Source organism: Pristiophorus japonicus, chromosome 27 (genome assembly GCF_044704955.1).
Source record: "Pristiophorus japonicus isolate sPriJap1 chromosome 27, sPriJap1.hap1, whole genome shotgun sequence".
In the NCBI taxonomy this organism is placed as follows: Eukaryota; Metazoa; Chordata; class Chondrichthyes; family Pristiophoridae; genus Pristiophorus; species Pristiophorus japonicus.
In genome coordinates this window covers 9,093,510-9,116,313 of record NC_092003.1, presented here as the reverse complement: position 1 = coordinate 9,116,313, position 22,804 = coordinate 9,093,510, and the positions used below count along the sequence as shown (strand labels likewise).

At 51.1% G+C, this 22,804-nt stretch overlaps 1 protein-coding gene across 1 annotated transcript in view; it reads left to right on the top strand.

The window, feature by feature from the left end:
• The first annotated feature begins 241 nt into the window (after window positions 1-241).
• Window positions 242-22,804, top strand: part of syvn1 (synovial apoptosis inhibitor 1, synoviolin) — a 39,689-nt gene continuing 17,126 nt past the window's right edge. Inside the window, exons 1-5 of the mRNA XM_070868019.1 lie at window positions 242-366; window positions 2,460-2,800; window positions 14,441-14,533; window positions 20,833-20,985; window positions 22,021-22,133. Of these exons, the coding sequence (XP_070724120.1) occupies window positions 2,669-2,800; window positions 14,441-14,533; window positions 20,833-20,985; window positions 22,021-22,133 (491 nt within the window). The 5' untranslated portion in view covers window positions 242-366; window positions 2,460-2,668. The remainder of the gene's footprint in view (window positions 367-2,459; window positions 2,801-14,440; window positions 14,534-20,832; window positions 20,986-22,020; window positions 22,134-22,804) is intronic.

The following is a 22,804-nucleotide window of genomic DNA, read 5'->3' as shown; positions in this document are numbered from 1 at the left end:
ACATGTTAAGGGATTTCATTGGTCCAAGTGGACAGAGGCGCTGACAAGCTCCGCAGCTGATTGGCCGGAGCGTAACACAACTCCAGTCATGATTGGAGGAAACCCACGTGGGGGGCAGGGAGGGGGAGGAGGTGGCCGTGCTTTTGATTGGATGAGGCCACGGCCGGGGAGGGGGGGGGAAACCGCCGCGTTTTGATTGGTCGATGTTGTTGGCGGATAGAGGCAACGCGGCCAATGGGAAGCGGCCACGGATTCGGTTGCCTGTCGCTGTGGCGCAAAGTTTGGTTGGTGGCGGAGGAGAGAAAAGAGAAAATCGGAGTGACTGGGCGGGCAGCAGCGGGCGGAAAGCGAGTAAGCGCCGGACAGGTAGAGTTATGCGAGCTTGGAGTCGGCGGGCGGGGCGTCGGTCGCGGACCTTTTGTGCGGGGAATCGGGAGCAGGAGGGAAAGGAGAAGGCACCGAGCGCCGCGGCGGCGGGGGCGGGGAGAGGAGGAGAGACCCGACCGGAAGTGAGGTGTCGGAGGCCATCTCGATTCCCTGGTCAGTGCGGAGAGTGGTGAGGCGGCGGCCCGGGAGCGGGGCGGAGGGAGGGTGGTTGGCGCCGTATCTGCCCAGTGCTGAGTTGCCCGGTGGATGGGGGAGAGGCGGGGACCGGGACCCAGGCCCCCAGCTGTTGCAATGTCCCCCGCCCCCGCCAGTTCATTTACAGCCCCCTGTATCTGCTCAAACCTTCCCCCAGCTCATTTACAGCCCCCTGTATCTGCTCAAACCTTCCCCTAGTTCATTTACAGCCCCCTGTATCTGCTCAAACCTCCCCCCAGCTCATTTACAGCCCCCTGTATCTGCTCAAACCTTCCCCTAGTTCATTTACAGCCCCCTGTATCTGCTCAAACCTTCCCCTAGTTCATTTACAGCCCCCTGTATCTGCTCAAACCTTCCCCCCAGCTCATTTACAGCCCCCTGTATCTGCTCAAACCTTCCCCTAGCTCATTTACAGCCCCCCTGTATCTGCTCAAACCTTCCCCTAGCTCATTTACAGCCCCCTGTATCTGCTCAAACCTTCCCCCAGCTCATTTACAGCCCCCTGTATCTGCTCAAACCTTCCCCCAGCTCATTTACAGCCCCCTGTATCTGCTCAAACCTTCCCCGAGCTCATTTACAGCCCCCCTGTATCTGCTCAAACCTTCCCCTAGCTCATTTACAGCCCCTGTATCTGCTCAAACCTTCCCCGAGCTCATTTACAGCCCCCTGTATCTGCTCAAACCTTCCCCCAGCTCATTTACAGCCCCCTGTATCTGCTCAAACCTTCCCCCCAGCTCATTTACAGCCCCCTGTATCTGCTCAAACCTTCCCCTAGCTCATTTACAGCCCCCCTGTATCTGCTCAAACCTTCCCCTAGCTCATTTACAGCCCCCTGTATCTGCTCAAACCTTCCCCCAGCTCATTTACAGCCCCCTGTATCTGCTCAAACCTTCCCCCAGCTCATTTACAGCCCCCTGTATCTGCTCAAACCTTCCCCGAGCTCATTTACAGCCCCCCTGTATCTGCTCAAACCTTCCCCTAGCTCATTTACAGCCCCTGTATCTGCTCAAACCTTCCCCGAGCTCATTTACAGCCCCCTGTATCTGCTCAAACCTTCCCCCAGCTCATTTACAGCCCCCTGTATCTGCTCAAACCTTCCCCCAGCTCATTTACAGCCCCCTGTATCTGCTCAAACCTTCCCCCAGCTCATTTACAGCCCCCTGTATCTGCTCAAACCTTCCCCTAGCTCATTTAAAGCCCCTTTTTATTTGTTCAAATGTTCCCTTCGATCATTTAACGCCCCCTTTCGATACTTGAAACATCTCCCTAGCTCATTTAAAGCACTCCCCATATCTGTTCAAATGTTCCCCAGGCTCATTTAAAGCCCCCCTTTATCTGTTGAAATGTTCCCCTCGCTCATTTAAAGCCACCTTTAGATAATTGAAGCAATTCCCTCAGGGTTGAGTATATTCAAGACAGAGGTCGATTAAATTTTTGGGAACGAAGGGAAGGTGGAGTTGAGGTAGAAGATCAATCCTGTGGCTCAAGTGGCCGATGACAGCTCCTATTTCTTGCGCTCAAATGTTGCCCTAGCTGACTTAAAGCCTGTTTTATCTGTTCAAATGTCTCCCTTGCTCATTTAATGTCCTCTTTATCTGTTCAAAAGATTTCTTGCCTCATTTAAAACCTCTGAGCGCTGTTCAAAAGCTTCCCGAAAGTCCCCTTTTTAGATGTTTAAAAGGTTCTTGAACTCATTTAAAATCCCCTCAAAGTTCCCTTTAGCTGTTTAAAATGTTTCCCCAGCTTAATAAAAGGTGTCTCTCGCCCCCATCTACTTTTCTCAATTGTTGATCGGCTGGCATGAATTTTCAGAGTTTTCTGCGCTTATTTCAGAGATTGTGGAGTTTTTGATCATCTAATTGTCTTTCTTTCGGCAGGTTTGGGATCAAGAGCCCCAGCCGAGGAAAGGCAACAGGACCCGAGCGACCGTTGTTCAGACTGACGCAATTCCCCACCTGAGAGGAGGAGGAGGAGGGGTGGTGGGCGGGGAAGGATTGGTGCCCATTTTATTTCTCCCAGAGCCCAGTTCCGGGACTTCGGTTCCCGGTTACCCTCCAGCAAGCTGTTTCCCCCAGGGTGGGACGCAATGGTGCGGTCGATGTTGGCCACCGCTGCCAGCCTGGTGCTCACCACCACCGTGGTCACCCACGCCTATTACCTGAAGCGGCAGTTCTACCCCACCGTGGTGTACCTGACAAAATCCAGCCCCAGTATGGCGGTGAGTACTGGGGAGAGCTGGGGTGGGGGTTGGCAAGAAGGGTCATCTTATCCTCTCATTCTTTCAAATGCAGAGCCACAGTTCAGGATACCGTGCAGATTGAAAGGAGTTGTACAAAAACCAAGATGATGTAATGCCTGTGTTGTAAAAGATTGTAGGAACAGCCTAAAAGTACTTTATATCTAATGAAGTACTGTTTTGCAGTGCAGTCACTGTTGTAATGTGGGAAACGTGGCAACCAATTGCGCACAGCAAGCTCCCACAAACAGCAATGTGATAATGACCAGATAGTCGGTTTTAGTGATGTTGGTTGAGGGACGAATATTGGCCCCAGGACACCGGGAAAAACTCCTCTACTCTTCTTCGAAATAGTGGCCGCGCGATCTTTTACGTCCACCTGAGAGGGCAGACGGTTTAACGTCTGGTCCAAAAGACGGCCCCTCCAACGGCGCGGCGTTCCCTCGGCACCGCCCCGGGAGTGTCGGCCTGGATTTTGTGCTCCAGTGTCTGGAGTGGGGCTTGAACCTTTTGACTCAGAGTGCTACCTACTGAGCAACTGCTGACTCCTCAGTAAGCAGGAAGAACAGGCTGCAATAAGTTGGAAGTCCTGAGGGAGCTGCGTCAGATGATACAGGAGAATGACCTGTTGGCTGCAACAAGGGCAGCATTTACATTGCTCCCTGTGTAAACAAGCAGCGCTGTTGTGCATTTTCTACCGTGTTTGCAACGAGTTTTCCATATGTGGTGTCTGAATGATACTTTACTATTTAAAGTTCTGACACTTGCATAATTTTTCGAAGCGAGTAGAAAAGTTGGTGGTGTGTTTTTAAGAAATCATTGGGGAAACGGTTGTGCTGCGAGTGATTTTAGAGTCTGGTGAAACGGAGGAAATGTTTCAGAGCTGATTTTTGTCACAAATGAGGTGGAATGTACGTTTTTTTTTTAAGTGAGTTATCGCAATGGATCTCCCGTTTTCGGGTGGTGGGTTAAGTGTATTGGCGGGTGCCTGTTTGTGCTCCGCTCTGTCTTTGTGAATCTTGCAACCAGCACCATATGGAATGAACCGTATTAATGCTGTGGGGAGTACTATGACCCTTTGTCGACAGGTGCCTATTTGTGGTGCTTTGGGGTAACTTTCCATCGATTTCTCTGCTGTCGGTGGTGATTTAATGAACACAGAACTTATTCTAGTAAGTAGTCACTTGTAACTTAATCAATGGACTTGAAATCCCTTCCCCCCCCCCCCCCCCGGACACACACAGTCTTTCACGACCACTGGATGTCTCAAAAGCACTTTACAGCCAATGCAGTACTTTTGAAGTGCAGCCACTGTTGTAATGTGGGAAACGCAGCAGACAATTTGCGCACAGCAAGCTCCCACAAACAGCAATGTGATCATGAACCAGATAATCTTTTTTTTAATGTTGGTTGAGGGATAAATATTGGCCCCAGGACACCGGGGAGAACTTCCCCCCCCCCCCCCCCACTCTTCTTCCAATAGTGATCCACCTGAGGGGGCAGACAGGGCCTCGGTTTAATGCCTCATCCAAAAGATGGACCTCCGACAGTGCGACGCTGCCCCTCCGACAGTGCGGAGCTCCCTCGGCACTTGGAGTGTCGGGGCACAGTCACACAGTTGCACGGGTGCTGTGTGGCACCTCGGATAAGTGGCCACTCTCAAAGTGTATACTCGGATGAGCTATTCAGCCATGGTGATCTTCATAGTAAAGCCCGATCCTGTCTTTGCTCATCCAGCAGTGTTCCCTCTCCAGCAGGAGATTGCTAGATAATGATTACGGATGGGCCAGAGACCAATTGTGCGCCATCATTTGGGGATAGGGCAAGAAAGTACGTAGAATGTCATCATAGGCAGTCCCTCGTATCGAGGATGACTTACTTCCACGCCAAAAAGGGATGAGTCCATTCGGTACATGCCATCGTTTACACTCCACTCAAGCCTCTTCCCGTCCTTCCTCATAAGAGCATAAGAAGCAGAAGTCGGCCATTTGGGCCCTTGAGCCTGCTCCACCATTCAATGCGATCATGCCTGCTCTTCGACCTCAACGCCACTTTCCTGCACTATTCCCATATTGATTCCCATCATATCCCTCATCTGACTCCATCAGCATAAAATGGAGTTGATGTAGGAGTTCAGCCATGTTCTTGCTGAATGGCAGAGCTGCCTCATGGGCCATATGGCCCACTCCTGTTCCTATTATGTTCTCACTGTCACTCCAGCTAACCCAGCGCAGGCCCCTCCCCCCCACCCCCGCAAGTCTGAATTTCACACTCGCTGGGCAGGCTGGCTTGGTCTTGCCCTGGGGGACGAGGCCATCTGATCATCTCTGTCCCCAAGGAAGGGAGGCCAAGCCTCTAATGCAAAGTCTCAGTCCCAGAGGGGAAGGTGTCTGATCAACCATCTGTTTCAGTTGGGGGAAGGGGGGAGCGCTATTTGTGACCGCTGTCTCAGTGGGCAGCACACTCACCTCTGAGTCAGAAGGTTGTGGGTTTAAGTCCCTCTCCAGCGACTTGAGCACAAAAATCTAGTCTGACAGTGTGGTGCTGAGGGAGCACCGCGCCATCGGAGGGGCAGTACTGAGGGAGTGCCGCGCCGTCGGAGGGGCAGTACTGAGGGAGTGCCGCACTGTCTGAGAGGCAGTACTGAGGGAGCGCCGCGCCGTTGGAGGTGCCGTCTTTTGGATGAGATGTTAAACCGAGGCCCCGTCTGTCCCCTCGGGTGGAGGTAAAAGATCCCATGGCACTATTTCGGAGAAGAGCAGGTGAATTATCCCCGGTGTCCTGGGGCCAATATTTATCCCTCAATCAACATAACAAAAAAACAGATGATCTGGGTCATGATCACATTGCTGTTTGTGGGAGCTTGCTGTGCCTAAGTTGTCTGCAACGAGTGTTTCCCGCATTACAACAGCGACTACATTCCAAAAGTGCTTCGTTGGCTGTGAAGCGCTTTGGGACGTGCGGTGGTAGTGAAAGGCGCTATATAAATGCAAGTCTTTTCTGGTGCAATGGATTCAGGAGCAAAATCTGCAGGTTAAACGTGTTTGTGGCTGATCCTCTGGAAGCTGATGTGTAAGCAAGTGTTGATTTTCATTCTGAAACCTGTCTGACTGGGTCCACCTGTTTGCACTGGAGTGCAGCTTTTAGAGAACAAATCCATTCCTATTCATCATCATAGGCAGTCCCTTGGAATCGAGGTAGACTTGCTTCCACTATTAACGTGAGTCCTTAGGTGGCTGAACAGTCCAATACGGGAACCACAGTCCCTGTCACAGGTGGGACAGACAGTGGTTGAGGGAAGGGGTGGGTGGGACTGGTTTGTCACATGCTCCTTCCGCTGCCTGCGCTTGGTTTCTGCACGCTCTCGGCGATGAGACTTGAGGTGCTCAGCGCCCTCCCGGATGCACTTCCTCCACTTAGGGCGGACTGGTCTTTGTGCCAGGGACTCCCAGGTGTCGGTGGGGATGTTGCACTTTATCAGGGAGGCTTTGAGGGTGTCCCTTGTAACGTTTCCTCTGCCCAGCTTTGGCTCGCTTGCCGTGAAGGAGTTCCGAGTTGAGCGCTTGCTTTGAGAGTCTCGGGTCTGGCACATGCGAACAATGTGGCCCTGCCCAGCGGAGCTGATCAAGTGTGGTCAGTGCTTCAATACAATGTACAGCGTTGTACACGCACAAGTGCTTATTGCGTCCCCCGGACTCTCTGCACATTGTGTGCTTTTCATTGTATTTGCCAGTGTCACTGGGTAACGCCCCTCGGGTATTGGGGGTGGGGAATTTGCTGTTGCCACCTGGCCGTGGTGACTCTCGCAATGTGGCTGCCCGCTGTACAACTGGGTCCTGCAGGCTGGGACGGTCTGAAGTTGGATCCCTAGTCCGTGCAGAGATCGCTGATCTCACTGGGCTGCGTTACTTTGTCTCAGCGTCTGTTGCGAAGCTGAAAAGTCGGCCTGGGTTCCTCGTTTGAACTCTTATCTGGTTGTTTCCCTTTCCCGAAAATGCAAATGTTCTAATCCGACCCCCCCCCCCCCTCCTGTGTAACCTGCTGGCACTCGCTTGGCTAGCACTTAGAGTGGTCTGTTGGGGAGATGGTAGCTCTGGTAACCGTCAGTATTTCAGAGGAATCTGGAGCAAGAAATACTGGCCCGTCAATGCAATATACAAACTCAAATCGCTTAAACCAGAAGGGAAATCAGGCACTATATAGCCCGAGTTCTAACAGTGCTCCGTGTATTACATTCAAGATGTGTAAGATTCAGATCACAGGTCACACACACCTACCCAAAGGGTCTTGGGAGTAATAAGACATTTTATTAAGGGAGCGGTAGTTCAAATATAGTCAAACACAACTCTCAATCAGGATAGATGTAGTAAGCATACGACCATGACCAGCAGCTGGTACTAGTCCCGATTGGACAGACGGCTGGTAGCACGAACAGCTCTTCTCTTCGCTGTCTGTCCTGAAACACCTCTAGGTCTTTATTTTATTCTCTTTTTAGGGGTGGGCCTGGTGTAGGATATGGAAAGGACCATTTAACCTATGGCGTGTTGAGTTCTTTGTCTCAACTCGTGGGTGAAACCCTCTTCACATCCTCCCAGGGTTGGACTCAGACAGGCCATTCTTGGCCTTCAGATGTTTGGAGCTGCCCGTTATCAGTTATTTGTGTTCACGCTGCTCTAGCCGTTGTCCCAGGGAATGAATCCTCAATTCTAACACCAGTCTGAAGAGACTTTTTGGTCTCGAGCTATTTCTTCCAATCCACGACGATTTCTTGCAGCTGTTGGAGGCTGCAGTTTCATTTTAAAAGGGAACTAGGGAGCTTAAAGTGTCTTATCAGTCCCTCGAGGGCTCCAGTGGCGAGACACCCTTGCTATCTGGCACTGCCAGCATGCTGAGCAATGCAGCCGTGATACAGCAACTGGTTCGAGTCCCCAGTGGCCCCGCTGTACACGAAATGTCTTGTGTAATCAGGCCGAAGTACCGAGGGAGCGCAGCACTGTTTCTTCGGGTGAGACGTCAAACCGAGGCCCCGTCTGCCCCCTCGGGGGGTGGGGGAACGCAAATGATCCCACGGCCACTCTTTCGAAGAGCACGGGGTGTTCCTGGAATCCTAACCAATGCACCTTCCCTCAACCAAAATCGCTGAACTGGTCGCACATCTCGTGCTGCTTGTGGGATCTTACTGTGCACAGCAATGGCTGCCGCCTTGGCCTCTGGTAACAGTGACTGCAGTTCAATAGCAATTCACTGGCTGAGGAGCACTTTAAGATGTCCTGAGGATATGAACGACGCTATATAAATGCATTTTCGTCTTTCAAATTCAGGCAAGAAAAGAACTGTTTTTAAATTTTAAAAGTCCATACTTGCCAATATTGAATACGCCCCCCTCCCCCGTGTAAGGCACAACTACAATATTTTTAGAAATAAAGAATTTGCATTTCTGTAGTGCCTTTCACGGCCTCCGGACGCCCCAAAGTCCTTAGTGGAAACACTTGGCGAGTCGTCACAGTTGTAATGTAGGAAATACGGTAGCTCATTTGTTCACAGCAAGCTCCCACAAACTGCTGTTTCCATGATGTTGGTTGAGGGATAAATATCGGCCAGGACACCATGGGGGAACTCTCCTGCTCTTCTAATAGTGGGCATGGAATCTTTTACATCCACCTGTGAGGGTAGACGGGACTTCAGTTTAATGTCTCATTCAAAAGACAGCCCCTCCGACGGCGCAGCGCTCCCTCAGTCATCAGCATAGGCAGTCCCTCGGAATCGAGGAAGACTTGCTTCCACTTCCGAAGTGAGTTCTCTGGTGGTTGAACAGTCCGATACGAGAGCCACAGACCCTGTCCCAGGTGGGACGGACATTCGTCGAGGGAAGGGGTGGGTGAGACTGGTTTTCCACACGTTCCTTCCGCTGCCTGTGCTTGACCTCTTCGAGCTCTCAGCGTTGAGATGCACTTTCTCCACCTAGGGCGGTCTTCGGCCAGGGACTCCCAGGTGTCAGTGGTGATGCCGCACTTTACCAGGGAGGCTTTGAGGGTGTCCTTGTAACGTTTCCGCTGCCCACCTTTGGCTCATTTGCCGTGAAGGAGCTCCACATGGTACATCAGTCATTGAAAGTTGGCATGCAGGTACAGCAGGTGGTTAAGAAAGCAAATGGCATGTTGGCCTTCATAGCGAGGGGATTTGAGTACAGGGGCAGGGAGGTGTTGCTACAGTTGTACAGGGCCTTGGTGAGGCCACACCTGGAGTATTGTGTACAGTTTTGGTCTCCTAACTTGAGGAAGGACATTCTTGCTATTGAGGGAGTGCAGCGAAGATTCACCAGACTGATTCCCGGGATGGTGGGACTGACCTATCAAGAAAGACTGGATCAACTGGGCTTGTATTCACTGGAGTTCAGAAGAATGAGAGGGGACCTCATAGAAACGTTTAAAATTCTGACGGGTTTAGACAGGTTAGATGCGGGAAGAATGTTCCCAATGTTGAAAGTCCAGAACCAGGGGTCACAGTCTAAGGATAAGGGGTAAGCCATTTAGGACCGAGATGAGGAGAAACTTCTTCACCCAGAGAGTGGTGAACCTGTGGAATTCTCTACCACAGAAAGTTGTTGAGGCCAATTCACTAAATATATTCAAAAAGGAATTCGATGAAGTCCTTACTACTCGGGGAATCAAGGGGTATGGTGAGAAAGCAGGAATGGGGTACTGAAGTTGCATGTTCAGCCATGAACTCATTGAATGGCGGTGCAGGCTAGAAGGGCCGAATGGCCTACTCCTGCACCTATTTTCTATGTTTCACCCAGAGAGTGGTGAACCTGTGGAATTCTCTACCACAGAGTAGTTGAGGCCAATTCACTAAATATATTCAAAAGGGAGTTAGATGAAGTCCTTACTACTCGGGGGATCAAGGGGTATGGCGAGAAAGCAGGAAGGGGGTACTGAAGTGCATGTTCAGCCATGAACTCATTGAATGGCGGTGCAGGCTAGAGGGGCTGAATGGCCTACTCCTGCACCTATTTTCTATGTTTCTATAGAGCATTTGCTTAGGGAGTCTTGTGTCTGGCATGCGGACAATGTGGCCTGCCCAGCGGAGCTGGTCGAGTGTGGTCAGTGCTTCAATGCTGGGGATGTTGGCCTGGGCGAGGTCACTGATGTTGGTGCGTCTGTCCTCCCAGGGGATTTGCAGGATCTTGCGGAAACATTGTTGGTGATAAATCTCCAGCGACTTGAGGTGTCTTCTGTACATCATCCATGCCTCTGATCCATACAGGAGGGTGGGTATTACTACAGCCCTGTAGACCATGAGCTTGGTGGCAGATTTGAAGACTTGGTCTTTGAACACTCTTTTTTTTTTTCCTCAGGCGGCCGAAGGCTGCACTGGCGCACTGGAGGCGGTGTTGGATCTCCGCATCAATGTCTGCCTTTGTTGATAAGAGGCTCCCGAGGTACTGGAAATGGTCCACGTTGTCCAGGGCCACGACGTGGATCTTGGGGCAGTGCTGTGCGGCGAGGACAGGCTGGTGGAGGACCTTTGTCTTACGGATGTTAAACGTGAGGCCCTACATCGACTAATATCCTGGACTTCAGCCTCAGAATGTGTGCAGATGCAGGCGTCGTCCGCGTACTGTAGCTCAACAACAGAGGTTGGAGTGATCTTGGACCTGGCCTGTGAAGGTTAAATCGATTCCCACTGGTTCTGTAGTTTAGTTCCATTCCAGCGGGGAGCTTGTTGACTGTGAGATGGAGCATGGCAGCGAGGAAGATTGCGAAAAGGGTTGGAGCGATGACTCGGCCCAATCCGGACATGGATTGGGTCTGTAATGTAACTGTTGGTAAGGATCATGGCCTGCATGTCATCGTGAAGGAGGTGAAGGATGTTGACAAACTTTTGGGGGCATCCAAAACGGAGGAGGACGCTCCATAGACCCTCGCGGTTGACAGTGTCAAAGGCCTTTGTAAGGTTGAAGAAGGCCATGTATAAGGGCTGGCGCAGCTCCCTGCATTTTTCCTGCAGCTGTCTCGCTGTAAAGATCATGTCCGTTGTGCCCCGTTGGGGACGAAATCCGCACTGTGATTCCGGGAGGAGCTCCTCGGTCACAGGGAGAAGACGGTTGAGGAGAACTCTAGCGACAACTTTCCCAGTGGCTGATAGCAGGGAGATTCCTCTGTAGTTGCCTCAGTCGGACTTGTCCCCTTTTTTTAAAGATGGTCACGATCACTGCATGTCTGAGATCTCCCGGCATGCTCTCCTCCCTCCAGCTGAGAGAGATGAGGTCATGTATCCGTGCCAACAGCGCCTCTCTGCCATACTTTAGCGCCTCAGCAACGATTCCATCCGCACCCGTAGCCTTGTTCTTGTGCTGTTTTATGACTTTGCCTACCTCGTGTGACGTTGGGGTTTCATGCTGCGGGATGGAGTCGAGAACACTCGAGTCAAAGGCAGAGTCTCGATTGAGGAGATCTTCACAGTGCTCCTTCCAGCGGGCCCTGACAGCCTCGGTGTCCTTGATGAGTGTTTCCCCGTTCTTGGCTAGGAGTGGGGTGGGGCCTTGGGAGTTTGGACCGTAGGTGGCCTTGACTGCAGCGAAGAATCCTCGTGTGTCGTGGCTGTCGGCCAGTTGTTGTATCTCCAGTGCTTTCTCCATCCACCACCTGTTCTTTAGGTCCTGGATTTTTTGTTGGACCTGAGCCTTGAGCTGTCTGTAATGTTGCTTTGCTGCTCCTGAGTTGGGTTGTTGCTTGAAGCTCAGAAATGCTCTGCGCTTGTGATCTATTAGTTCTTGGATCTCCTGATCATTTTCATCAAACCAGTCCTGGTGTTTTCTGGTTGAGTGACCAAGTGTCTCTTAGCAGGCACTGGTTACAGAGGCCTGGAGGGCAGACCAAGCGCTGTGGGCATTCAGCATCTCAGGGTCATCAAGGCACGCCAGGTTAGCTGTGAGGCACTGGCTGTATAGGGCTCTCTTAGCTGGGTCTCTAAGTGCCCCGGCATTAACTTTTTTGTGGCACTGCTTCTGCTATCCCCTCCGCTTTGGGGCAATATTAATGTTGATGATTGATCGGATTAGGCGATGGTCCATCCAGCAGTCACCAGCTCCTGTCATGGCGCAGGTGATGTGCACATCCTTGCATTCCTGGCTCGGACGATGACATAGTCGAGCAGGCGCCAGTGTTTGGAGCGAGGGTGTTGCCATGATGCCTTGTATTTGTGTCTCTGGCGGAACAGGCTGTTGGTGATGAGAAGTTCATGTTCTGGACATTTTGTCAGGAGTAGGGTACTGCTGGAGTTGGCTTTCCCTACCCCCCTCTCTGCCAATCACACCTCCCCAGAGGGCTGTGTCTTTGCCGACCCTGGCATTAAAAAGTCACCGAGGAGGATCAGTTTGTCACCCGTGGGGACGCAGGACTGGGATGTCTCGAGGTTGGAATAAAATCCCTCCTTAGCCTCATCCGTTGCATCGAGTGTAGGGGCGTACGCACTGATGACTGTGGCACATTGGTTCCGGGATAGGGTGAGTCGAAGAGTCATGAGGCGTTCGTTAACCCCACAGGGGGAGTCTTTGAGGCGGCCAACCAGCTCGTTTTTGGCGGCGTTCTTCCTCTGGTTTGCCTTTCCAGAAGAAGGTGTAACTTCCACCATGTTCCTTGAGCTGGCCTTCCCCTGCCCGCCGGGTCTCGCTTAGAGCGGCGATGTCGATGTCAAAAAGTTCCTGGGCAGTGTGGCGTTCTGGCCTGTCGCTGTTGGAGTTGTCCATGAGGGTCCTGACGTTCCAGGACCTGAACTGCATGTTGAAGTGGAAGATGCCCGTGCGCGAGTTCTTGTAACGTGGGGTGGCCGTTGCACACGGGCTGAGCTGAGCAAGGTCTTGGTCCAGTGGCAAGACGGTCCAAGATGACTGGAGACCGGGCACTGCTGAATGAGCCTAATTGCCTACGGCGAGATGTTGGCCACTAGCTCTGTGCTGAGTAGCGCCCTTGATGGTAGGTGGCCCGAGGCTTGGTTGGGGGCAGGCATTGGGAAGGTCAGCATTCCACTGGGGTTCCGAGGGATGTTTTAAAAAGTTTCTTCCAAAGTTTCCTAAGTTATTTAAAAGTTTCTCAAGGTTTCCAAGTTGTTTAAAAAGTTACTCTGGTTGATTAAAAGTTTAAAAAATAGTTTGAGTTAATTAAAAGTTGATAAGTCTAAAACGTAAATCAGTCGTCGGTTATAAAAGTTTTCCCAAATTGTTTAAAAGTTTAAAAATCGATTTAAAAGTTTAAAATGTAAGTCAGTAGTAGGAATTCCGGCCTTTCGAAGAAATTACGGCAGCTTGGTCCCTTCGACGCTGGCCCTGGAGTTCCTTCGATCAGTTTTAAAAGTCTTGGGATGATGTCCCAGTGCAGGCTGAAAGCCCTGAACAGGAGCCACAGGCCGGTGCAGGGGTCCCTCTGGCCCAGTGTAGAAGCGGGCTGGTGCGGGGCCCCTTCGGCCCGGGATCGAAGCGGGCCGGTGCCGGGTCCCTCCGGCGCGGGATGCTCCGATGTTGCTTGCGGCTGAACAAAGCGTGCATTGGTAGTCGGTAGCAGGAACAGCAGCAACTACCTCCGTACAGCGCCGCCTCTCCGACCGTGCTGCGCTCCCTCAGTGCCGCCCCTCTGACTCTGACCCACAACCTTCTGACTCCGAGGCGAGGGTGCTACCCACTGAGCTACAGCTGACACTGACAAAGAGGGAGTTCGGGAGCCGGGTAACAGCATTGGAATCATTGCCTCCTGTGCAGGTGATGGTACAGACACGTTGGAATAAAGTCATTTTCCTGTGCTGACATTTTTGTGATTCAATGTAATGATGAAGGGTTCACATTACAGCAAACGCCAGTTCAGTACGAGGAAGTGGGGAATGGAAAGCCACTCGGGAGAAAACGCGCTTTTGTGAGTGGGGATTGTTGTCAATGACAAGTCACTGATTAAATCAGTCGCGTAAAAGCAGCAAGAGTTGGAGCATTACTGCAGAAGAAGACTTGAATTTACGTAGTGCTGCATCCCGTCTGTTCGAAACTCTCCAAGCAGGCTATGCACAATTACACGACGTGCAGTAACTCTTAAGGAACAAAGTTGCCTTTTATACGGCAGCTTATCACATTCGTTGGATGTCTCGGAGCATTTTACAGTCAACAAGTTCCTTTGGAGCACTCGCTGTTCCCTAAGCAAAGTTGGCAGCCGATTTGGACTTGGCAAGTGCCCACAAAGTTAGATAAATGAGCTGTTAACAGGTCTTTTTAATATGGTGACAATTAAGGGAGGAATGTTGGCTTAGGACACCAGGAGAACTCTCCTTGCTGCTCTTCCAACAGTGCCATGAGATTAACATCCACCCGACCGGGCCTCGGCTTAGTGTCTCATCTGGAGGACGGCACATTTGGCAGTGCCGCACTCCCTCAGCGCTGCATTGGGAGTGTCAGTTTCGATTATGGGCTTGCGTTCCTGGAGCAGGGCTCGAGCCCACAACCTTCTGACTCCTCTGATTTGACTGAGCCAATGTTAGATAACCAGAACATTTTGGTCTGGTGGGATGACTGACTGAGGGAGGTCCTGGTTACCGGCGGTCGTGTCGAGTGTGTGACGTGCTGATTTTTTTGATTGACAGGTGCTGTACATCCAAGCGTTCATCCTGGTCTTCCTCATCGGCAAGTTCATGCGGAAGGTGTTCTTCGGGCAGCTGCGCGCCGCAGAGATGGAGGTGAGAGCGCGCGGCGCATTGAAGGGGGTGTCGCGTTCTCTGGCCGTGATGTGCCGCCGTTGCTTGACCAAGTGCTGACTTCCGCCCCCCCCCAGAACCCCTCGGTACCAAGGAGGGCAGTTGGCGATTCTGTGCGTAAACCCTGCAGCTTATCATTTGCACGTTACCGTTTGAAAGGGCGACAGAAGCCGATTCACTCGTGGCTTGGAGGGAATCTGATATAAACTTGAAAAGGAGAGATTTGTAGGGCTCTGGGGAAAGGGCACGGGGAGTGGAGCTAATTGGATCGCTCTTTATAGGAGTCAACACAGGCTCGACGGGCCGAATGGCAGCCTTCTGTGCTGTTTATGGTTCTATGATTAAATGATATCTGTTTAACATCAATCATTTCCACTCCCGCTTCCGGTGAAGCATTTAACGGTGTAGTGGAGTATTTAAAATTAACACTCAACACCAGGTCTGGGTTTGAAGATTCAAGTAGTCTTTAATTTCTTGCAAGGGAGAGACAAGTCTGCAGTCAACCTGTTGCTGAACTGTCCTCACTCGCTCTCTCTCAACAAAGAAAGCAAAGGGTTTTTATACAGTTCCTCGGCCTATAATGGCCGGACAGTCAGTTCATGAGACATGCATTGATTTGAATGGTCAAAACCCTTGTCACTCAAAGTAAAGGTACAATCCTGACCCCTCCTATCTCCAGTATTTTTCCCCAAATGTTCATTAGCACATTGGAATGTTATCTTATCTCTCGTGCCTTGACCAGATGGAGGGAGTGCAGCGAAGGTTTACCAGACTGATTCCCGGTTATATTCACTGGAATTTTAGAAGAATGAGAGGGGATCTCATAGAAACATATAAAATTCTGACGGGATTGGACAGTTAGATGCAGGAAGAATGTTCGCGATGTTGGGGAAGTCCAGAACCAGGGGTCACAGTTTAAGGATAAGGGGTGAGCCATTTAGGACCGAGATGAGGAGAAATTTCTTCACTGAGAATTGTGAACCTGTGGAATTCTCTACCACAGAAAGTTGTTGAGGCCAGTTCATTAGATATATTCAAAAGGGAGTTGGATGTGACCCTTACGGCTAAAGGGATCAGGGGGTATAGAGAGAAAGCAGGAATGGGGTACTGAGGTGAATGATCAGCCATGATCTTATTGAATGGTGGTGCAGGCTCGAAGGGCCGAATGGCCTACTCCTGCACCTACTTTCTCTGTTTCTATGATGGATGTGAATTCTGAAGTTGTTGGTCCTTATTGCTCATTAACCACACCGCATTTTAATAACTCCAGCACAGGTTCACACACTCACCAGTTGTTTTTCATAGACCAGCCCGCACTCCTTTGAGCAGAATTGGCACCTTGTATGCAAAGCAGCCTGTTCCAGGCAAACAATGAACCCATTTACCATTGATTGAGTTCAGTGGAAATAGTATGGGATCCCAACGAATAGACAAACGACTCTTGATTTGTAATTTTTAAAATCTTGTCAAGATTATTTCTTTAAAAAACACAGTTTTGACGAGCTCACAACAGTTAGTGTCTCTTGCATATCAATAAACTTTAGGAGCTCTCTCTGCTATAACTTTTGCTATGTGTGTGTCCAGGATGAGCTGTTTTTGTTTTGTCCGAGATCACCCGTGAAATGTCTCATCAACGCCCGCAAGAAGGGAACTGGTTAATGCAGACCATAGTTATCATTATCACAGGCAGTCCCTCGAAGCGAGGATGACTTGCTTCCACGCCAAAAAGGGAGGAGTTCACAGGTGTTTCAATGAAGGACCTAATATTCCGGATCCCGAACTACATCCTGAAGGGTGGAAGATGCCTGTGGGTGGATTTTTTTAACGTGGGGTGGCCGTTGCACACCAGCCACCACATGGGCTTGACAGAGTGAGGTCTTGGTCCAGGGGCAAGGGTTAACCAGGACGACTGGAGATCAGCTCTGCTGCACGGACCCAGTGCGCGCTCACATATCGCACATTGTGGTCTGGGCCCGTGCTGCCCCTGGGCCCTCGCCTCTCCTGGGCCCCGATCACATCCCTCTACAATCTCTCACCGCTCCTTCGCCCCGACCTCATCGCTCCTGCCGTACCTGCCCCGTTGGTGAATAAAACATCCGGGGCGCAAGAGCACCTCTCTTCAGAAATGAAGCTGTTAATCTCTATACTGTATTTGCTTCATGGGTTTCTTTGCTAAGCAATTCATAGCAACACATTGCTAATAAGAATGAGTTGGTTATTAACAAAGGTTTACCAATCGCACGACACATTAGCAGTTCATCCACTAGGCTCACAACCGCATACCTCATCGTGGATCCCATGAACTCAACTGGCTGGGGTTTTATTGAGTCTTGTGAACATCCCGTGACTGGCTAAGCCACTCCCAACTCAACAGCTCTACAAACCTGTGAGCATACTCATGGGGGCATACATTACAATTGCCTCATGCCAAGGTTGGTATGCAGGGCTCCCCTATTGAGACCGACATTACTAGTGACCCTTCCTTTCCTCCATTCCTCCCTTTCTCCACCCCACCCCAGTTGACTGCATGTCTCTCGCTTGCTGAAGAGATGGGGTGAGAGAGCACTCTCATGCCAATCACTGATCCTGCGTACAGTGCATTTGTTTCATGGGTACTTTGCTGAAGAATTCACAGCTACACATTTGCTGTAAGGAACTAGCTGGTTTATTCGCAAAAGGTTTAACAATCAAACTTCAAACTGCACCCCTACCAGTTCATCCAGCAGGTTTACAATGGCACGCCTCCTCGTGGACAACCTGAATGCCATTAACTGGGGTTTTATTGAGTCTTGTGACCATCACGTGACTGGCTAAGCCACTCAGTGCAACAGCTCCCACAAGCCTGGTGAGCATGCTCACCGGTGCATCGATTACACTGCGTATTTCCACAGATGTAATTGGCGAGCGCATCAGGGCATCGCGTCCAAAGTTAACGCATTTAAATACCTGCTCGCAGATCTCCCATGCCGTTGCTCAAACGAGTCGGAGCAGACACTTTATTTTGAGTGGTCGGGGAGTTACTAACAAAATACATACATCGCACACGAATCCTCTCCCCGTGCTGAGGAGAAAAATATGCTTCCTAGCACTCCTGACCAATGCTCTCCCTACGGTGCTCAGCCGTGCATCAAAAGGGAGGTTCCACGCAAGCTGCTCACCGTAGGAACAGATATGGAGCACACCAAATTTAAAGGGACCACGCACCAAAATAGAAAATTGGAGCGAACATTGCCCCCTAGCCCATATTGCAAAGTACATGTGCAGCTGCTCAAGTGTCGTAAGAACATAAATAGGAGCAGGAGTCGGCCATACGGCCCCTCGAGCCTGCTCCGCCATTTAATACGATCATGGCTGATTCGATCATGGACTCGGGTCCACTTCCCTGCCCGCCCCCTTATTCCCTTATCGGTTAAGAAACTGTCTATCTCGGTCCTAAATTTATTCAATGTCCCAGCTTCCACAGCTCTCTTGAGGCAGCAAATTCCACAGATTTACAACCCTCTGAGAGAAGAATTTCCTCCTCCCATCTCCGTTTTAAATGGGCGGCCCCTTATTCTAAGATTATGCCCTCTTGTTCTAGTCTCCCCCATCAGTGGAAACATCCTCTCTGCATCCACCTTGTCGAGCCCCCTCATAATCTTATACGTTTCAATAAGATCACCTCTCATTCTTCTGAATTCCAATGAGTAGAGGCCCAACCTACTCAACCTTTCCTCATAAGTCAACCCCCTCATCTCTGGAATCAACCGAGTGAACCTTCTCTGAACTGCCTCCAAAGCAAGTATATCCTTTCGTAAATATGGAAACGATAACTGCACCAATACTCTGTATAACTGTGTAAAGACTTCCCTGCTTTTATACTCCATCCCCTTTGCAATAAAGGCCATGAGTCCATTGGTCTTCCTGATTTACTTGCTGTGTGTGCATACTGACCTTTTGCCATACAAGAACAGGAGCTGTATCAGCTACATTCTCCCTCAACCACACTCTTTCCCCCCCCCCCCCACACAGTTATCATAGCCTGGGGGGACCCTCAGTTTTTGTTGTGTGACGATATATGGTAGATATGTCTCCCTCATCGCAGGGGTCGTTTCCAACTCCCTGGCGCTCCTGAAGATTTTGCGAGTGTGAACATTGCCAGCATTGTCCTGCATGGATAACCAACAGCCCGCTTCCTCCCTGAGCTGCCAATTTTTATAGGGTGTTGATTTGGTGTCGACAGTAGTCCAATTGTGTAACATTAGAACATCGACTGCTGTCAATGGAGGAAGTTAGTCTGGCTCCTACATTTGAATGTGGTACTGATTGAGGGAGGAACCTTGTTCACCCTCCCTCCATTTGGGCTTTCCCATGGTGCTTCACAGGAGTATTATGAGATTTAAAAATTTGACACCGAGCCGCTTTATTAGAAATTAGCGCAGGTGACAAAAAGCTTGGTCAAAGAGGTCGGTTTTAAGGAGCGTCTTGAAGGAGGAGAGAGATGGAGAGGTTTAGGGAGGGAGTTCCAGAGCTTGGGGCCCAGGCAACAGAAGGCACGGCCACCAATGGTTGAGCGATTATAATAAGGGATGCTCAGGAGGGCAGAATTAGAGGAGCGCAGAGATCTTTTTGGGGGGGGGGGGGGGGAGAAATGTGGGGCTGGAGGAGATTACAAGAGATAGGGAGGGGCGAGGGCCATGGAAGGATTTCAAAATAAGGATGAGAAGTGTCGAGAATGTGGAACTCGCTACCACAGGGAGTGGTTGAGGCGAATAGTATCGATGTATTTAAAGGGAGGCTGGATAAACACAGGAGGGAGAAGGGAATAGAGGGATGGGGTGATGGTGTGAGCATAAACACCGGCACAGACCTGTTGGGCCGAATGGCCTGTTTCCGTACTGTGTGATGCTGCGTACCCGAGTGCAATCCTGCCGATACAGTTGTGTTTTCCAGCATGGGTGATTGGACAATGATCAGGTGAGGGAGCTGTGGCTGTTTATCTTTGCTCTCCCCTCCCTAAACCTGATGCCCACTCCAGCCACCTAAGTACTTCCCTGGCTACCTTGACCCAGCCTGGGGCTCGAAATGTGACCATTCTGCTCTGTTAAATGTTGGTGCTCAGAGACTTGGGTGAACTTGTGCAACAAACACAGAAAGCGAGCATGCAGGCACAGCAAGCAATAAGGAAGGCAAATGGCATGTTATCCTTTGTTGCAAGAGGCTTGGAGTAAAAGAGTAAGGAAGTCTTGCTACAATTATACAGGGCCTTGGTGGGACCACACCTGGAGTACTGTGTACAGTTTTGGTCTCCGCATCCAAGGAAGGATATACTTGCCTTGGAGACGGTGCAACAAAGGTTCACCAGACTGATTCCTGGGATGAGAGGGCTGTCCTATGAGGAGAGATTGTGTAGAATGGGCCGGAGTTTAGAAGAATGAGAGGTGATCTCATTGAAACATACATGATTCTGAGGGGGATTGACAGGGTAGATGCAGGGAGGATGTTTCCCCCGGGCTGGGGGGTCTAGAACCAGGGGTCACACAGTCTCAGGATAAGGGGTTGGCCATTTAAGAAGGGAGATGAGGAGGAATTTCTTAGGTTTTTAAATCTATTGAATTCTCTGCCCCAGAGAGCTGTGGGAGGCTGGGTCATTGAATATATTTAAGGCAGAGATAGACAGATCTTTGAGCGATAAGTGAGTGAAGGGTTATGGGGAGCGGGCGGGGAAGTGGAGCTGAGTCCATGATCAGATCAGCCATGATCGTATTAAATGGCGGAGCAGGCTCGAGGGGCTGTATGACCGACTCCTGCTCCTATTTCTTATGTTCTTATATTCAAGGCTGAGATTGATAGTATAAAGTCCTGTCCCCTCAGTACAGATTCACACGAGGCATGTCGTGAAGTCAAGGTCACTCTGGACCTGCACCTTTATTTCACAGCTCTGGAATGCTGCACTTGCCTGAGACCTGTCCTTGTATACCTGTCTCTTGCAAGTGCACCCCTGGTGGTAAGGTATGCTGGTGGTTACAGGTCATATCTTATTATAGTCATGTATAGCATGTTAGGATACAGTTATATATAATGTAAGATACGTGACATAGATTTTTGGACTCTAGGGGAATCGAGGGATGTGGGGATCGGGCGGGAAGCTGGAGTTGAGGTCGATGATCAGCCGTGATCGTATTGAATGGCGGAGCAGGCTCGAATGGCCGACTCCTGCTCTTATTTCTTATGTTGATGAATCTGTTCTCTCTGAGCTCCGGTACTTTACGTTGTAAAGCAGTTTCTATGCCGTTTCCCAGCATTTGATCGAGCGCTCCTGGTACGCTGTGACCGAGACCTGCCTGGCGTTCACCGTCTTCAGAGATGACTTCAGCCCTCGGTTCGTGGCCCTCTTCACCCTGCTTCTGTTTCTCAAGTGTTTCCACTGGCTGGCCGAGGATCGGGTGGACTTTGTAAGTGTTGCCGGTGTTTAAACTCTCCTGCGGGCCCGACCAACGGAGAGCTGAGGGGCGGGTGTCGAGTCGAGCTCGTAGAAGCCATTAGCCCATGTGCACCTTCTTCGGCAGCACCTCCCAAACCCGCGATCTCTACCGCCTCGAAGGATAAGGGCAGCAGGCGCATGGGAACCCACCCCCCCCCCCCCCCCCCCCCCCAACAGCACTGTGGGAGCACCTTCACCACACAAACTGCAGCGGTTCAAGAAGGCGGCTCACCACCACCTTCTCAAGGGGCGATTAGGGACGGCCGATAAATGCCGGCCTTGGCAGCGACGCACACATCCCGTGAATTAATTTAAAAAAATTTTAAAAGCCTGGTTCCTGGTTTGCAGTGATAACTTCTGGGCAAAATTGTTTTCTGGAAGTTTGTTTGATCCCCAGAGGGGCAGTAATAACAGCGAGTTGCTGTGATCGGGAACGCGCTGCCTGAAAGGTGGAAGCAGATTCAATCGTAACTTTCAAACAGGAATTGGACTAACACTTGAAAAGGACATTTGCAGGGCTATATGGGGAATAAAGCAGATGAGTGGGACTAATTGGAGAGCTCGTTCAAAGAGCCAGCACGGGCACAATGAGCTGAGTAGCCTCCTTCTGTGATTCTAAATGAGCCGCACACCAGTCTGGACAGCGGGGGTAGTGAAACCCGGAGTGGAATCTGCCATTTACCCATGAAAATTCAGTTAATTAAATAAAAAGAATCTGGAATAAAAAGCTAGTGTCTGTAATGGTGAGCATGAAACTACCGGACTGTCGTAAAAAACCCATCTGGTTCACGAATGTCCTTTTTATTAGGGGAGGAGGTCTGGCCGATATGTGACTCCAGACCCACAGCACTGTGCCTGACTCTTAACAGCCCCTCTGAAATGGCCCAGTGAGACACTCAGTCACCAACCACCACTACCACCACCTACTCGGGCAATTAGGGATGTTAAAACCAGTGAATTCTGTGCACTTCAACCGAGCCCTGTTTTGTGCTTGTGATCCGTACAGATGGAGCGGAGTCCGAACATCTCGTGGCTCTTCCACTTCCGGGTCATCTGTGAGTATCGTGTGGCGCAGGGAGGCCCCGGGGCCGCTTTGCTCTCCGGCTTTGCGCAGATTCGGTGGGCGGAGGACATACAGTCCTGGGGTTAATGGGCTGACCTGGACAGGGGTGTTTGGGGGGGGGGTGGGGTGGTGTTGGGGGGGTTAATGGGCTGACTTGGGACGTATGTGTGTGTGTGTGTGTGTGTGTGGGGGCCCGGGATGGGATGGGGGGGGGTGTTTAAATGGGCTGACCCGGAATTGGGGGGGGGTTTAATGGACTGACCCGGAATGGGGGGGGGGTTTAATGGGCTGACCCGGGATGGGGGGGGGGGGGGGGAGGGTTTAATGGGCTGACCCGGGATGGTGGGGGGGGGGGTTTAAGGGGCTGACTCGGGATGGGGGGGGGGGGGGTTTAATGGGCTGACCTGGAATTGGGAGGGGGGGTGGTTTTAATGGGCTGACCCGGGATTGGGGGGTGGAGGGGGGGGGGTAAATGGGCTGACCCGGGATGGGGTGGGTGGTTTAATAGGCTGACCTGGGATGGGGAGGGTGGATTAATGGGCTGACCCGGGATGGGAGGGTGGATTAATGTGCTGACCCGGGATGGGGAGGGTGGTTTACTGGGCTGACCCAGGATGGGGAGGGTGGTTTACTGGGCTGACCAGGGATGGGGGGGGTTAATGGGCTGACCTGGGATGGGAGGGGGGGGGGGGGGTTTTAATGGGCTGACCTGGGATTGGGGGGGGTT